Below are 18,792 nucleotides of genomic sequence, written 5' to 3'. Positions count from 1 at the left end.
TTTGGTCCATGTATCCTACATGTTGAAGTCGATCGATAAAATGTCTTGGATTTTCAATTTTCAATATTTGCTTAAAGAAGGTTAATCGCTTCTTCAGACATCATGAGAAGCGAAAGAAGTTTTCCATATTTCCAACGTGTCCTCTCATCGCGGGATCACCCATTTTCCGGTTGCACCCTATACATTCGTATCTTGCGCGCGCGCGCGACCGGCGCTCCGTCCTTGTCCGTGACGCGCGCGCTACCCCCAGCAAGGTGGTGGCGGTCCAGCGTGTTAACCGTGCGGGATGCTGAATTCGTAGAAGAGATTCAGTCGTATTGCCTGGGCTCTCTCTGTCGCACGGCTAACGCCCGGACGGAGTGTGCGAGGCTGCATCCGCGTGCCGCAAGAGGAGCCGATTTCCTCCCTCGGCGAGAGCTTTTCGTCGCGGCGAAAAGGAAATCGAGGCACACACGGTGGGATGGGTACGTCCGCGTGAAAGGGATGCGCTACGTGATTTTGCAGGGGTAGCCGGTGGTAAGTAATACGACTCCGAATTTTCACTCCCCTCTCTTTCTGTCTTTCTCTCTTTTTCTCCTTCTCTCGTTTGCTCCACTCTTTACCCTGCCCGATGCTACGCCTAAACTTCAATCAGGCACGTACACCTGTACAATTCCTGAGAATCCGATTTTGGATCCTACACATATGGGACAAGATTGTGAACCGTACACTGTTCAGCTTTTATCCTTTTCTCTCCAAGGCTATATGTTCAGATTTCCACTTAAATGTCTTCCTGGTATCATTCGATCCTTAATATTCGGTGAACAGCAAGGATAAAATGATATCTGGATGACATTTGGGTGGAAATCTGAACATTAGTCAATGTGAAAAGAAAAAAAAGAAAGATGAACCATGCAAGAAGTTCAATTCTGAAGTATGTAAAAAGAATATAGGCTTTATATATCTCTTCCTACGAAAGATATGGATAATGGTAATAACGTTTCAAATAAAAATGTTAATTAAATTAGTAATATTGTAAGCAAACTAAAAACACGTGCTTTTTTATATCTTTTCCAATGATTTTCGAGCTATCAATGTTAACAACTCCTTTTTATCGTAATTCTCCATTTACTTAAAATTGGGCGTAGACGGTTTCAAATAGTTATACAAACTCAAGAAGCCAATTCATTCGCTTTCTCTTTATATGATCATTGCATTAAAAATAAAAGGAATGAATTCTTTAATCTGACACTTTGTCCATTATATTGTTCTTACTCCCTGAATTCTTTGGAACGGAATCTTACTCTAAAGAGTGAAAATTGAGTCAGTCTTGAAAAAGAGTAGCTCACTTTTCAATCTTTGAGAGTAAGATTTCACTCTTCGGAATGAGAGACATTTGCTCTAAAAGTTTCAAAGATCAGGGGAATGTTTTCTAAACTATCACTACTGTTAAATCTGCAGGAATACAACACATACCATTATGAAGAAAGTTCGACGCTATCACTCACGTTATTGCACATTGTATTATTCAGAGAGATCGTTTGAAATAAAGATTTGAAATAGAAATAAAACTGCAATTAGATGTCTTCCTCTTTTACGTTTATCTCGGAGAATAGAATCGAAGAATAAAGCACGGATCGATTCGCGGCTACTTGGCGTTTGCGATGGTAAGTCGTTGACTAGCACGGAAAGTTGGCAACGAACGGCCCGGTTTTCGTGTTCAAAGATAAACCGTGTGCGCTGATTTTACTCGCGTCGAGAGCGAGCCAAGTGCACTTCGGCTTAGACGAATCATTGTTTCTCTCTGGTTCTCACTAGTTTTTACGAAGCTTGACGGAATATTGCTAGCGATTTACGAGCGATCTATCTCTTGAACCTGGTATAACGTACTTGTTTCTAACGTAGCTTCTTTTTTTATTTTCGCTAAAACTTCGCTTCTAATTTTATAACGCACATATTGTCAACAGCAGTTTTACATTGAATTTTTGTTTAGTTCAATGATCATATTATGCCATCGCATTACGTTACATGCTTTTGTATTCAATGTTTTTGCATTTGTCGAATAACAATTAACGCCATTAGCGTTCCATGAAAATGAGCTTAAATAAATTTTGTATGTCTAATTTCGAAAGCTAAAGAGAGGAATTTAACATTAATTTGAAACTTGAAGCTATCAATGTATATTTGAAAGGTATATGATGCCTTGTCAATTGTTAACAAGTACGATAAAATTAGGTGATTGTAAAAATTTGATCGAATTTTCAATCATCGTCTCTACTTTCATTAAATCGAAATAACATAATTAAAGATATTTATGTTTCTTGTATTATTTGAGAGATGAAACCGCAGCTGTCATTTGAATACCGAAATATTTTGCTCTGACGGATATATTAAAGCTGAAATAATACTTGAAGACGATGGTGAATATTTAAAGACAAGCTACACTTATGACATGGTATATTATTTATCATAGTTCGCGCATCTTAACGCTTTAAAAAGCAATGTCGTTTTATGTGTGTGTATAATAAATCTTTAGTAGTAAATCAGTCATAAAAGTTCTATTAGAAATTAACAGGAAATTATTAAAAAGAGAAAAGAACAGAGAGATTATCTATAACTAATAATTAATAATCTATAATTAATAATTGTCTACTTAACAAAATTATAGTCAGCGTTAAAAAAGATTCAAAGTCACATCTTTGTGACGTATTATTATGTTAGAAAATTATCCACTATTAAGTTCATACCTATATTAATTCCAATATAACCAATTCTTGTAAATTTTAAGGCTAATTGGAAAATTCTTTTAATTGTGACAGAAGAATTTGAATTTAATGGCGAATAATTCTCTCAGTACAATAATATCATTTCCTCGTAAAGAAATTTCTCCGAAAAAGATCTCGAGAAAAATGAGTTTTGAAATATTTGAAAACTCATTCGAGATTTTAAACTTTAAAATGCTTTAAAAAACTTTAAAAAACTAAACATTTCTCCGAAACCATTTTTCCAATTAAAAATATATGACTTAGAATTTGGTCCTTTTTACGCTGATTTTAAGTGATGTTTTAATTTTGTTGAAAAATTATCTGTAATTGAGTAAATTATTACAAATTTTTCGAACTCTAATATAACAGCAAATCGAATTTCTACACTTAATATAAACAATAATAATTTTTTGTTCGCTATTTTTAAACATCTATCGTGGCAGAATCGATATATGATAGTTCACGTATTTCATTTCAGTTTCGTTTATATTTCCACCCCGTTACCTCGACTTTTATAACCGGCCGTGATGTTCTCAATTGGGAATATCCCGTTGAAAAATTCTTCCACGATTGTTCAGCCTTGAAAGACGCTTTTGCATAAAATTATCGTCGGTCGCCTCTCACATCTTTTTCTTCTCTTTCCCTCACCCTTTTGAAGGCTGCTTACCCTTCATCACGACCAAGCATGTATTAGCTTGTTCTTCTATTTTTGCGTCGGTGAGATAATGAGATCATAGGCGTGAGCACATTATCGACAAAAGATTACTTCCTATCACGAAGAAGTAAATTTACTCGCCATCGACATCGCGTTTTTAAAGCGAGATAACTGCATTTGTCGGATATTAAATAAAAAAATTAAAATTCAATCTGGCGTTAATCGTTCTTATCGAAACACTTAATCCAAAGCCATTTTTGTTAAGTTTTCATGCTCAGCATTAAATGTTTTTATAACTCAACCGTTTGAATGAACAGCGCAATCGCACTACTCACTTTCATGTATCAACGAGTTCAGCAGCATAAATGTAATGATAATACGCTTCTACCACAATTCTCGATAATAGAAATGTTTTCTTTCAATTTTTCGAAAATAAATTAAAAAGTGTAAGTTTTTGATATGAAGAACAGGAAAAAGACGAACGCGCTGATTGGCATTTTTCGCATAAATTTTTACGATCACCTTCGGCAATTCAAACTATTAAATCTGAAACTTACATCAATTTATTAAATACACGTAACCGCAAATAAAAAACAAACAACTTTTTCGTAACTCACTTTTATCTTCGAAGCTTAATTTGCAAATAACTTTTTATTTTAGATTATTTATAACGCGTAAGAATAATTATATATATATATACAACGGTATATTTTTATTACATAAAGTATTAATTCTAAATTGAGAAAAATATTCCCTTGAATTCAAGATCTCCCTTTGCTTTTTTTTTCATTAAAATTTTTTTATTAAATTAATTTCCCCCGTCAGATTATCATTTTGGAATGGAAATGTTGCAATCAGGCATATTTATCGATTATTGAAGTTTAAGTATATAACCGCGGTATGTGTCTCTTTATAGCATGGATGTTAAATAGATCATCAATTGACGCGGTTGTATTCTAAAACTGTCCACGTGCAAGCGCGTAACGTAAAAGCGCACTTTAAAGGCGCGTTTTAAAAGAGACGTGCCGATAGTTTCCCAACTGCGAGAAACAAACGTACCTCTCATTCTCCCGTATATGCGGTCATGAAAAAACTTTAATAATTTAATCTCTAAACGGTTTTTATATGCACTAGAATTGTAAAAGCATCCGACGTGCGCGTTCCTATTTAATTCGGTTCGAACGGTTTGCGACAATATTGTCTGAATTTTGCGCAAAAATTTCGCATCGGAGAGAGACGTCTCCCGATATCTCACATAAAGGCTGACATCGATCTTTCGACATTTCATACTTTCGTTCGTGGATTACTACGTTAGAGATAGCACCCTGTAAATATCGTGAACGATCTATCTCTTTCTCTCGCTTTTTGCTCCTTTCTTTCCTTCTCGTTACTCATTGAGCGGGTTTGTTTCCGCGTGCGTTTGTACGTATATGTGCGTGCGTGTACACGCTAATCCGTCATGTGTGCGTGCACTTGAGTTTCTATTCGTCAACGGCGGCACGTTTCTGCTTCTCGCCCTTCTTGGTCCAGAGAACACCGTCTCGCGCAAGTTAATAATGCAGGACCGTTACGGAATTCGACTGAACTTTATACGTGACTCGGTGCACCGCGTTCGCCCGGGTACACGACCCATCCTGTCTGATATCTGGGGCACACTTGAATTTTAAACCGCGTTATACTATTGCCGTCGCGCTCGATTAGCTTTTTCACGAGAGAGCGACGGGCTGCCTCGGCGCAGACTCCCACGAAACGTGCTCAATAGTAAATGTCAACCTGTATGTCATCGGTCACGGAATTATCGTGCACGGTTAAAAGAGCTCTCGATATCGAGGAAAAGAGTAGCTCAGCATCATACAATCTTTCTTTCGTAAAAAGAATTTATATTAATCATTCTGTAACATTTGTCCTTAAAGAATAGATTGCTGCATTCCCAAGTAGCAGAGCGGCATTAAAAGACAATATATTATATATAGTCATGTTTAGAGCATGTTTAGAAAGTAGACGTCATTATGTCGTATTTTGATGTTGCTCCACTACTTAGATTAATAGAGATAAAGCAATCTCAAGGGACGACGTAACATCTATTTTAATCTATTAGATGCTATTATGTTGTCTTTCAATGTTACTCTGCTACTTGGGAATGTAATAAATTTAATCAATTATATATATATATAAATATACGTATAAAACATATCTTAAAATAATAATAAAATAACAATAAGGTGCGTAACGCATCTTAAAATTAGCAACTTTTCTCAGAAGAGAATCTTTAAAATCCTAAATTAAACAACGTTTTAATTATACTATATTTGTGCACACACACACACAGTTAATATAAGTACACGTTTTAATTCAAAATTTTAGAAACGCTAAAGTTGCTAATTTCAACGTATTGCTTTTCTATCAAAGCGGCGATATATGAAAACAATTAGAGTATATTTGCTTATTTATATGCATTTAAATCGTTTCTGCGTTAAATCGTACTTCTTTTTGACGATTTTAAAACTCCTTTTGATGCAATTAAAACAGTCTGCTAACGCAATGTAATATCTATGAAATAAATTTAATATATTTCGTAAATTAATATTTCCGATAATATTAATAATTTCTTCTTTCGGAACATATTGCCTTTCCAACGCGAGTTCATGGTGGACATCAATTTTTAAATATTAAAAGCCAGGAGCTTCTTGTATTGACTAGCGAGTGGAGACATATCTACGCGGACTTATTTGTACGGCAATGTTAATTAAGGAGATGGAATAATTAACGCGGTATTGATCGCGAGAGAGCGGCTTTACATCCGATTAATCCATGCGTATCTATACCTCCATGTCTCTCCGTTGCCGATCACAGATGTAATGATCCTGTTATTAGATTTGTTAAATGTATTTATTATTAGACTTATTAAAAATTCATACAATGTTAAAGAAAGTGATGTACAATAATAAAATATTTAATTGTATGCGGATATTTCACAATATAATACATATTATATTACAATAGACATACATCTTATATGACAAATACATAATAACGTACATCCGGTTAACCATTACACTGCTGTTATGGCTTTATATAGCTTTATGTTGTAACCAGTGACAAGAAACATCTTGAATGCTTTCTTTATAAAATTGTTCATATAAAGCTATTATAAAAGAAATAAAAGAATCTACAGTCAACCCAAGTAAAACAAAAAAGTTCATTATAGCATCAAAGTAACGTCAAAATGACTCTAAAATGATCACTAAAAGTCACTTTTCAATTATTTATAATTCAATCATTTACTATTTAACGTCATTTTGACGTTACCGTGACTTATTCTACTTGGAAAACGAATTTCGTTAAGGAAGACAGAGAGAAAACAACAAAAATAGACGTTTTACTCATCATGAATGACTGAGACAATACAAGTACTTTGCGACTCTTTGTAGACGATGCTAGCTATTACGTTACTTTTACTATCAATCATTCAGTTGCAGAGCTTACACATCCGGAAGCGGACGAGAGTACGGTGCGAAGAGGAGAATGGGAGTGTACGTGACAGGCGTAATCGGCGTGATCGTGTTCTACGTCGCGGTGCTGGCCGTTGGCGTATGGGCCGCCGCGTTCAAGAGGAGGCAAGTCGCGCAGGGCCACTTCCAGGCTGACATGATGCTGGCAAACCGACGTCTCGGCCCGTTGCTCGGTGTCTTCACCCTTATCGGTAATTGTCCTCGAATACCTCAATCACGTAAAAGGAAAGAAATAAATTTTGCATTACCGTTTTGTTACCGTTACGCGTTCAATGTAAATTTCGCTTTGGCGAAACCTGCAATGTGTCGGTAGAATTTTCCTAACTAAACTTTTTCATGGAAAAATCTAAGAATTTAATCCAAAAGCTCAACTTTACCTGAGAGCTGAATAGAAATTCATGATGACATTATAAGACAGTTCTAAAATGATTATTAAAAGCTACTTGTAGATCAGTCACGAGTCATTTTAAAATGTCATTTTATGTCATTTATTCTGACATGTTGTTCTGCTGGGGTTGACCCCTTAATTCGTCCACGTAATAATTGAAACAAAATTTATTACAAGGGCACTTTGAGTCCAAGTCTATTTATCGTGCCATGCGTGACCCTGATTAGAATCAACTATTATATAAATTTCCTGTTTTGAAACACTTTGAAAAGTCGATGAGGTCAAGGATCAATTTATGTGATATCGGAATCTGTGGATATTATTAGAGAAAAATTGCGCCTGCAAGCTCTCCCAAGGAACATGCCAAGTCAAGAAAAAATCAAACTAATGATTTTTATTACAAAATTTGACTGTTTATTGATTTTAAGCATCAAAATAAAATCATTTTGATTTTTTGTTGACTTTTGTGTTCCTTCGTCTATTCATGAGTCCCTTCATGATCGATTCGAAGAGTTTGTTGATTGGATGGTATTATTTCTTACATTTTCTTAATTCTCGACATTTAATACGTTGTAATCTTTTTATAGCAGTTTAAAAAAAGGTATAGAAATACGCGAATTAATTTTTCTAATTTCGAGAATTAAGAATCTATATACTTCAAAAAATTGTCGCCAACAAATATCAGCCTCTGCAGGCATTGAACTCACTTATGGAACTAATAATCTACCATGAGTTGCTGCGTCTAAAACGCCTCTTTTCTAGACTTGTTATATTTTCCGTCAGACTTTACAAAATTATCTCGTAAAAAGGTGTATACGCCTCGATTTTATTTTCTCCAATATCGACACACGTCAACCGCTTTGTACTGTATAAGGAGTGACGTCGTAAAAGGAAGTGTAGGTTGCATCTTCACGTCGGCGTCAGTTGTCTTATTTAAAATTCCTTCTCGCCTTCTCTCTCTCTCGCGGATATATTTCTGACTTTGCTATTTTTAATCTAGCTCCAATTTTCAAGGCAAAGGAGATTTTGTGTGTTTGTGAAATGGATTATGTCGTTTTCTTTTAATCCATTTTATTTTTACAAGCTACCTATGTATTTTGCTTTCATTCAATCGTGTCAAATTTTCTCATTTTTCCCCTATACTGCATGTTCTGAATATCTCTTTGCATTCTCCATTACCGTAATGACCACACCGAGATATGCATCTGTAAAAAAACGTGATGTCAAAGTACATCCTCTTCCAGCTACTCCGTCCCTCTCTCAACGATTCGTTTATCTTTCCCATTTCCTTCCCATTTCTTTCTTCGTACAAACTGGACAACGAGATAGGAATAATTTACCATGCATTTGTTTCGCTATTTATACGCGTGTAACTTGACGCAAAAAAATTCGCTGACATGACGTATTTTATCTTGGTGTAACAAATCTCGACAGTTGTAATATATGAGAATGAAGAACTTTAATGTAACATATAGAGGAAAAAAGTGGGTTATCATTTTGTTTTATTGAAGCAATTTAATAGATATTCACTTGTAAAACTGAAATGCAAATTTTACAACAACAATAAATTATTAATAACCAGTAGTTATATTATAACGTCTAAGCAGACTGTGAAGAAGTGATCATCTTCAAAATTCAAAGCAAACTTAAGATATTATGAGATTCTACAACCCTTTAACTCTTTTCTAACCGTTTTCTTTCCTTTGTTCTTAATATCGATAAAAATTTTCCTAAGAGTATTATCTTAAGTTAATTACTGAAGGGATACGAATACTTTTGCGATTACTTTTATGATTACTTTTATTCATTATATATATGTGCAGCGACATGGGTTGGAGGAGCTTTCGTTAATGGAACCGCCGAGGCCATGTTTACGAGAGGTCTAGCTTGGTGTCAAGTACCCATCGGATACAGCCTTAGCCTGATTTTCGGTACGTCACACATGGAAATATTTAATATACTTATTTAGAAAATATTGCGATTAATGATTGCAAAAATAAATCTGGTTCCCAAGGAACACATAAAATCAACAAAAAATCAAAATGACTTTATTTTAATTCTTAACATCAATAGCTTTTTGTAACAAATTTTGCAACAAAAAATCATCATTTGACTTTCTCTTGACTTGGTGTGTTCCTTGAGTTAATTCTTGAGTATATATAACGAAATCGCAAACAAATCGAAACTAATAACTCACTTTAATTGTTCATATCTTCTATACCATTGATTTTCATGCAAATTAATGTCGCATCCAACAATAAATTTATATTGTAGGCGCCATGCTTTTCGTACGTCCGATGAGGAAGGCCGAGTATGTGACGATGCTGGATCCTTTTCAAGAACGGTACGGCGCGGGCATCGGAGGCTTGCTCTTCCTTCCGGCGCTGTGTGGTGATCTATTTTGGTGCGGCGCCGTCCTAAGAGCCCTAGGAAGCTCGCTCGCCGTCGTCGCAGGCGTTGATCCGAACATCAGTGTTTGTGCGTCCGCACTCTTAGCGGCCATGTAAGGATAACGGAAACAGTCACGCTCGATACGCTCGATATACAAGGGCGGTTTCTAAAGTTTTAGGAATTGTATGTACAAGTGAATTGAAATTGAAAACATACATTGTAGTTTTTCATTATAGTTCCCATTTAACTTGTGTGTGAACACACTTTATCTCAACTCGGAACCATTTTTCTCTCTAGGCCTTCTTCAACAAACTTTTGAGGAGTATCTTTTATCCATCGGTTTATAGCTCGCGCGATTCTTAGAACTTTGGAAACATATATCCTTTGTACATAACTTGAGACACGAGCAAGGTAAGAAATACGAAATGTACTTTCAGATACACAGTCTTCGGCGGATTGTATTCCGTGGCGTGCACCGACGCCCTGCAACTGCTGTGCATTCTGCTGGGTTTAGTGATAGCCGCCCCATTCTCCATGGTACATCCTGCGGTATCATTTGAGCATCATCTGACCCCGAGGGATTGGCTGGGACATGTGAAGAGTGAGGATATGGGCGAATGGGTGGACGGTATGCTGTTGTTGGTGTTCGGTGGTATACCTTGGCAGGTAATTTGATCCTTCAGATGGATGACAATAAAATTCAAGTCGAACATCTGCCAGATTATTTATTTGACAAATTCGAAACAGAACGAACTGCACCTTAAAATCTAATAATGCTATTATAAAAAAGAACGTGCCGTTTTAAGAAAATTACTAAAGAATTAATTTTATTTATTTGTTTTATTTATTTGTTGTAGAGTAATAATTTAATATTGCATCAAGTTTAATATCATTAATTTTTTAAACAATTTTCTTTTTTAGGGTTATTTTCAACGAATCCTAAGTATTAAGAGTACTTCTGTTGCAACGACTCTATCAATTGCCTCGATGTTCGGTTGCTTGATACTCGCAGTACCATCAGCTTTAATTGGCGTAGTTGCTCGTGCCACCGATTGGTCCTCGGTACCAGGCTATAATAGAACGTTCAGTACGGAGGACGGAAACGCCGCGATGCCGATGGTCCTGCGATATCTCACGCCTCAATGGGTATCTTTTGTTGGTAGGTTTTCATATATCCTAAAATTACTTCTCTGGTTATAAGAGGATTGTTCGAGTCTATTTTTTACAATTGTATCAATCTCCTAAAGGTCTCGGTGCGATCTCGGCGGCAGTAATGTCCTCGGCAGACTCCAGTATACTAGCTAGTAGCTCTATGTTTACCAGGAATGTTTACAAACTCACGATACGACCAAAAGTAAGCGTAACTTATACCAATTAATCGATGGCACCAACAAACATCATTGAAGCCTCTCTTTCGTTACAGGCGTCCGAACGTGAGCTAAATTGGGTTTTAAGAATTGCCGTAATTGCGGTTTCCATACTGTCTACTCTCGTCGCTCTCACGGTCAGCAGTGTCTACTACCTTTCGTAAGTAAACATATTTTTCTTTATTTTCTTACAACAGACGTGTACAACAGACTACTCGCGTCTAAGTCCCGACAATTATTGCAATGGGATTAAAAAAGAATTTTCTTTAAGCCGCAATAATAATTGATAGAAAACATGAGCTCCTTCTCAGTCAACGACTTTACTTTTTTCTTAATATCAAGATCTTTCTATTTTTATCTAAAGTCTTTTTACATTTTTTCACGTTTTCTATTCACGAAATTAATTAACTTATCATTTATTGAATATATTTAATTATTACAACGATTAATGTATAAAAATATGTCGCATTTTTGTTCGAAGGTACTTGTGTTCCGATCTCGTCTACGTCGTTCTGTTCCCGCAACTATTAGCCGTTATCCATTGGCCTACTATGGTGGATACTTACGGCTGTTTGGCAGGATATTTTATCGCTATCGTCCTGCGTCTTGGTGGTTAGTGACAACTTCTAATTATTAAATAATTATTGTATTCAAACAATATAAATAAGATTATTACACAATATTTAAAGACTTTTCTTTTCGTTCTGTTATTCAAACGTATACAAAGTGTGGTAAAATTTCTTTTTTATATTTTAGATACATTTCAGATTTTTATTATTCCATCACTTTAAAAGACCGGGAAATCTTTTTAATACTTGCAGCATTTTTATTGTTTCTTCCGCGAATTAAAAAAAATTTATGATTTGTTTCAAGCATTGAAAAATAAAATCTTTTCTATATAGCTGTTTAAAATATCATCTAAAAATTTAGAATTTTATAAGTAAATGCTTAAACATGTAAATGTTTTCAGGTGGTGAAAGAGGACTTGGTATACTCCCGTTGATTGAATATCCGTTCTACGATAAGAAGACGCGCACCCAGAAGTTTCCCTTTCGCACTGCCGTCATGATGATAGCCCTCTTCACTCAACTCTTCACTAGTTTTCTCACCAGAACTCTGCTTGGCAAAGGATACTTTCCACAATGTTGCGACGTACTGAACATATACTCTCCCAAGAAGTCCAAGGAGCCGGGCGTCATGCAGAGCAGCTCCGGCGCCACTCTCATGGATTCATCCTCGGTAATTATGAATCATAAATTAAGTATTGTTCGTTTGGCGTACTAGGTCGATCGATGACGCACCGATCTCTTTCAGAAATCAACATCGGGTATAGATTCCTGCGATGGCGTCGGCACATGCGTTTACGACGACGAAAGAACCTGCGGTCACGAGAACGCGGTCGATCGCGGCGATGATGACGCGATGACCAACAGCGATCTTGCCGAGCTGTCGAAGGCAAAGAGCATCGGGACGTCGGTTGTGCAACGAGCGAACCAGAATCTGCAAAATCTGCGTAGCGCGATGCCGACGCCGGCGCGACACGTTTCCATGGCGAGCCCGGTGTACACGCCGATACAGAACGACGCATGCAGAGAACAGATTCTTGCAGTGAGGAATCTGCGGAGTCCTCTTGGTCCCCAGGGCGGAGTACTCTCGCCAACCCGGTCGATCGGTATCCCGGCAACTCCGATCACTCCGTGTGCCCCTTCTTACGCCAAAGTGGGCTGCGAGCTCGGACCCAGCAACGAGAAACCGCGGAACGACAGGATGAGCATCGTCGAGAGAAGCAACATGGAGTATATAGAGCGTGAAGGGCGTGAAGCTCGTCGGTATGGAGGGTGGCACGTTACGGAGACCGTCGCTGCAGGTGAGGGATGACGACCTCGACGTATCGTCGTCTTTATAAAGCCCGGGACAAGTCGGGCCATCGTTTTATTTTTGCGCGCGTTTTGTTTTGTATCTTCAGTTATTTGTATGAGTTAGTTTATTAAATTCTATATACTGGTTTTACTTATGTGTATGTTTTTTTATTTATCAGCGGTACGACTGTTCGTAATAAAGATGACGAGGTTCCGGGGAAGTCTTTAGACAGGATACCTCGCGAAGTCTCGGTTATCTCCTAGTATTTCCCATCCGTATAGCTTCTCCCCATGATATTTAATTTTAATACGCTGATGAATACTACTTTTGTTAATTTATTGTTTTTCTCCGTGTATCGCAGGTTTTCGTTCAAAGAAAGAATTTATTAGCAAATGAAATGTAGAGGAAGGGAAGGGATTGGAATACCATTTTGTTTTATTAAAATAACTCAGTAGATATATTTTATGCGACATAACTTTCGCTATAAGTTTGTTAATCACAGAATGATATCAATATAAATAGAGGTTCTTCGAGTAAAACGCTAAACTGAAATGCAGCTCTTACGATAACGCAGTAAACTAATGGCCAATCTGGTCATGTTATAACATCTAAACAGGCTAATAATAAGAAGTAATTTTGACGCCCCTAGAATGCATCGCAAACAATAATACAAAATATCGTGGTATTTCACAGTCCCCCCATCTATTCCATGATCGCCTCCTTTCCTCTACATAGTCTACATGATTCTGAAACATTTTGTTATCATTTGACAGAAGATGTAAAAAATCATTATTTGCTTGTCTAGGTTGCTTAATTGAATTTTACGCATATATTATTTTTATGCATATGTTTGGTTACTTGTCAGTAGCGCAATTGCTCATCAATAAAAATAGTGAAGATCCGGAGGATCCTCGCAGAATGAGGACCCTGAAAAAATCGAGGGTCCTCAGAGAGATCCTGTGCGATCTCGCAATCTTGGCGTGGCTGTTGGAGTATGTATTGAAGTAGATTTCCCATAGCTTCCCATACATAGCTCCCATGAGACGACATTTTGTGCCGCGTGTCCTCAGAGCACATTCTCACCGACACCGTCGGTGGAACTAGTCAACATTCTGGACAGAAGACAGAGCAGCAGCTCGTACGGACCAGGTTCTCTATCCCCCGTGCCGTCGATGGGGGTAGAGGCATGCAAAACCCATGGGACCGCGGCTGAAGGACAGAGTGGGCCCGAGCATTGCAAGATAAAGAGGGGCATCGTGCGACATCACAGGTATCTATATCTATGATGAAACGCGAGAAATGCAAATTAGATAAAAAGATTTCAGAATCCTTTCTTCTTGGTACACAATATCTTACAAAAATCTACGTACCTTAATGTTACAAGAAACAAAAAATCTACAAAAATTTCAAAATCTTTCGTTCTTAAATTTACATCTTTACAAAATATATTTTTGAATTTAACTTTGCCTACAACAAATCATAGCATAATAATTATGTACGAAATGAAATGTACAATGAAAATATTATCCTCTGAAAATCTTTTCTTTTCAATATTTATAATGATCTATTTCGTAAGATTTGTGGATTTCAAATTTAATTAAATTCAATTTTATACATGATATCCATAAATCAAAAAGAATAACATCATAGTGTAATGAAAATTATGTATATACAATATAAGATAAAATGAAAACATTATAATTCTCTATAATAGATATAATAGGGTGCTGTTGAAAATATCTTATAATGAATTCTCTCTCTTAAAAGAGAGTTTAATATTCGCTGTAAAAAATCCGATCATCGAACACTCTCTCCGGTCATGTTTCTCAAACGTTTGCGCAGCTTCAATGACACGGGCGACCGAGTGGCGTTGACAACGCTCGCCAGACAGCCGAATTATCCATCGATGCCACTAAGGCCGGATGATTGCCGTATGACATTAGCAAGGAAGGACAAGCGCCTGGCTACAATCGGCAGGCACTCGTCGATGACGAACGAAACGGAGCTCAGCAACACGAACAGCCTGATTGTCAGTCCCACCTTCAGCATGTACAGTTCTGCCGCGAAAAGTTCTAATTATTTCGTCACCGATGACGAAGCCGTCAGCAGATTCTAAAACGGGATTCCGTAACTAATAGGATCTCCAGAATCGAAAACGATACTTACGGACTTTATGAAGTCGAAATTGGCACGTCCAGCTGGTGCAAAATATCGTTCCGTAGTTTTTCCATTCATCAACTTATATATCTTTTTTTTAGATAGGAGGTAGAGAACAAAATTAAAAGCATGAGGTTTTGTATAAAATGGGCATTGAAAAGTTTTTTCCTGAATAGGAAGAATAAGAACAACGATGGCTACTTTGATTAATCCGAGAATAATCACCTGGAGTATTTTTATATTTCTATTCTTTACGATTTTTTTTAGATATGAAATTCCATTGAAAACCTGCAATAAAAAACTTTATATCAATTTTTACTTTTTAGAACTTTTATTTTTTAGAATTTTTATTTTTTACTGACATAACAAACTACTTAACGTGCTTAACATTTATTAAGAATTTCTACTTAATTTTTTTGAGAAAATTGTGAGTAAATATTTATATTCATAATATTCTAAATTTTAAAATATCAGTAAATAGTTAATAATATATGTAATATGCTGTAAACAATAATTTTAATTAGCATATAAAAACATCCAGGACCGTTTACGTAAAAAAAAAATAATTGATTACTCTCGAGTTAAGAACACTACGTATAACTTTGTTTGCGACATTGTGTTTGTTGTATAAAACAAATCTCTTGCATCAGCTATTCCACTGTTACGTCCCTGTTCTAAGGCATACTTGGAGAACACGAAACAATAAGGACAATCATAAGACCCGCCCCGTCACTCTCTTGGCGTACTCGATCCTGTAATTCTGTTTGTTGTACGATAGATTCTATCTAGAACTGTCACAAATTTACATATACGGAAAAGAGAGAGATATATGTATATGTGTATATTGAGAGACTGAAGTTTCTCAATCGATGAAAAGTCAGCTTGTGCCGGCTCGATAGTTAATAGAATTTATACTGAACGTTTTGTATTATGGATTAGGAACAAGGTAAATTACACGCTTATATATTTGTGATAATTTACGTGTTGTAATCTCTGTTACTGGCTACGTTTACACCGTGCGCTTAGTCCGCAACCTATACGATAGGTGTCTTTGTTTAACCTACAGGATAGACAAGGACATCTATTGTATAGGCCTAAATGCACGTTGTGTAAACGTAGTCACTGTTATGTTATCGCATTCCATTTTATTTTTATTTCAATGGTTTGAGTAATATTTATAGATATTATTCATGAAGAATCAAGTGGATGAAGGAAATATTTTATGAAAGTTACTTCGTAAAAGCAAGTTAGAATTGATATCAGAATTCAATAATATGACAATATTCAAATATGAAGTTAATCGATCTTAGCAATGGAAATGTATTAAAATTAATTCTTGATGTGAATGCGTATATATATTTATACATCCTTCATTCATTTGTTTCTTTTGAATAACTTTCGAATAAAAAGATGTGTAACATTTTTTGTTGTAATTAAGATGAATTACACAACGGATTGTTAAAACTTTAATTGATGTAATTATAATTTCATATTCATTGGAAATAAATTTTCTTCAATTCATTTAATTTATTTAGGTTCTATTATATTTATATGTATCGCTGTATGTGTATGTTTATCTTGTTATTCGTCAAGCATATATTGTGGTGTTGTTGTATTTTTTATGTATACGGAAACGCAGTACTAAACTAAACTCGTTACTTTCTCACAAGCAAGCAATTTTTTGTTACGCTATTTTAGCCGTATCAAAAATACTTAAACAATTAGGCATTTGTATACTATATATAAAATGTGAAATTAGAAACAGCGTTTAGGATAGTTCATAAGATCCACTTACCAATCTTCAGACTGACAACTATGTATAATGGAACCAATAATTTGTAGGTAATGTAACCAATTTTTGTAAATCGCAGGTCTCCTATTTCGCAACATTCCACTTGAACTTAAAATAAGATGAAACCAACGGCAGGCAATCTCTTGTTTTATTGAGAAACCAAGAGGCCTGACTGATTCATATAATAAGTATTAAATAGTATAACTTTTTTGTAAACACACACACACACACATACACACACACACACACACACGTATATACTTGATGTATATAGTATATGTAGGTATACACAATTGAGAAGGATTTTAATGCACATTTATAACAATTTTAGATTTCTAATGTGACCCAGTAAATTACTAGTCATTAAATAATAATAACTTGAGGATAGACAAGCAACACTTGTATTAGAATAGTTTAAATTTTATGATGTCCAAGACGAGAGAACTGAGATGAAAACTCAAACGATTCTCTTACAATATATAAGCCCGCGTACAAAACTTAATTAATAAAACTTGGTAAAAAAAAATCTCTTTGATTAAAGACATAAAGAAAAGATCATAAAATTTGAAGCGTTCTGTAAAATAATTCTAAATAATGACAGCACGAGTGTCTTAACCAACAGTTGAATAACTAACAAAATAATTCTAACGATATAACCGTGCATGGTCTTTATATATATATTGCTTTGATAAATTATTTCCGACGTGAATTGAAACATTTATATCCTATGTTTACAAAACTGAACGCATTTCAATGTATTCACGTGTCTTTTGAATCTATACCCCTACAGCACAAAGTTGCACAAAAGTTGCAGCAACACTGCAGTAACATTGCATGTTGCGGCAATATTGTAGAGATTTTGCAGCGATATTGCTGCAAATTCTGTGCTGTATGGGTAGAAAGTATACTTTCCATTTCTCTTGCCTCTGACATTACATAGTTCGGCGTCATGCTAATGAGTCTCATTAGCATGTGCGATAACGCACATGTGTACAGCGCCGAATGTACCGGAAATGAATGCATTTACTATTCCTCTTTAGTTTAGTTTTAGAGGAAGAAAGAAGAGATATGAGACCCGATAAATGTGGTCGTGAGAGAAACGACGCTGCAAACTCTGTCACAATCGGCAGAGCTTACATCGTTGCTAACAACGGAACGTCCAAAGAATGTAACATGCAAATTTATGATATGCCAACAAGAAAGTACGATATTTTTCCACCGATGCGATACCCTAGCTCCGTAGTAATTGTATAGCACAATACATAATTATCCCTAGAACACAAAGCTACAGCACAAAAGTTGCAGCAACACTGCTTGCAGAGATTTTGCAGCGATATTGCTGCAAATTTTGTGCTGTATAGGTTGTAATTAATCCACGTTACATTAGTGAGGAATGTCCTCCTCAAGCTCAATAATATTGTATATGTAGAAGGAGTAAATACGAATGATAGAGATAATCATCAAATATAAATATAAAGCGGGACATTCTTATATCGTGCAAAGGAACTTTATAGATAACAAAAATATCTTCTTCATTGCTCGTTGGAAAATATGACTTTATGCGCAATGTGAATATTTACTTATCGTTATGTTATTTCTATTAATTTAAATTTTGGGTTGATTATTGTAGATGAAATAGCCGAATAATTAGCAAAATCTCCAGTTACATATATAGTTGCAGTTTAATTAATTAATATTTATTCAATTAATGAAAATAATGTTAACACAATGTCAAGAAATATAACGGAAAATAACACGTTTCGGTATCATTTCTAAATGTTGTTCTCGTACGATCGTTAATCTCACACTTTTCCATTGTAAATGAGCATTAAATCTTAGGGACAAATCGTAGTTACTTAAAATGAGTGAGACTTCATACTCGAATTGCACCTTTAGACTCTCTATGCACTTTTGTAAGACGCGCAC

At 35.7% G+C, this 18,792-nt stretch overlaps 1 protein-coding gene across 1 annotated transcript; it reads left to right on the top strand.

The window, feature by feature from the left end:
• The first annotated feature begins 274 nt into the window (after positions 1–274).
• On the top strand, positions 275–15,220 carry LOC108725421 (high-affinity choline transporter 1). Its single transcript, XM_018452442.1, is given in 14 exon segments — positions 275–516; positions 6,873–7,102; positions 9,123–9,230; positions 9,574–9,802; positions 10,128–10,356; positions 10,612–10,849; positions 10,938–11,044; positions 11,114–11,217; positions 11,539–11,669; positions 12,028–12,296; positions 12,372–12,859; positions 12,861–12,924; positions 13,988–14,187; positions 14,760–15,220. Coding segments are annotated over 13 exon segments (2,619 nt in total). The 5' UTR covers positions 275–516; positions 6,873–6,924; the 3' UTR covers positions 15,034–15,220.
• The last annotated feature ends 3,572 nt before the right edge of the window (positions 15,221–18,792 follow it).

Source organism: Mycetomoellerius zeteki, unplaced genomic scaffold (genome assembly GCF_001594055.1).
Source record: "Mycetomoellerius zeteki isolate Tzet28-1 unplaced genomic scaffold, Tzet1.0 scaffold345, whole genome shotgun sequence".
Taxonomy (NCBI): Eukaryota; Metazoa; Arthropoda; class Insecta; order Hymenoptera; family Formicidae; genus Mycetomoellerius; species Mycetomoellerius zeteki.
The sequence above is the reverse complement of the archived record's forward strand: the minus strand, read 5'-3'. Positions and strand labels throughout refer to the sequence as shown.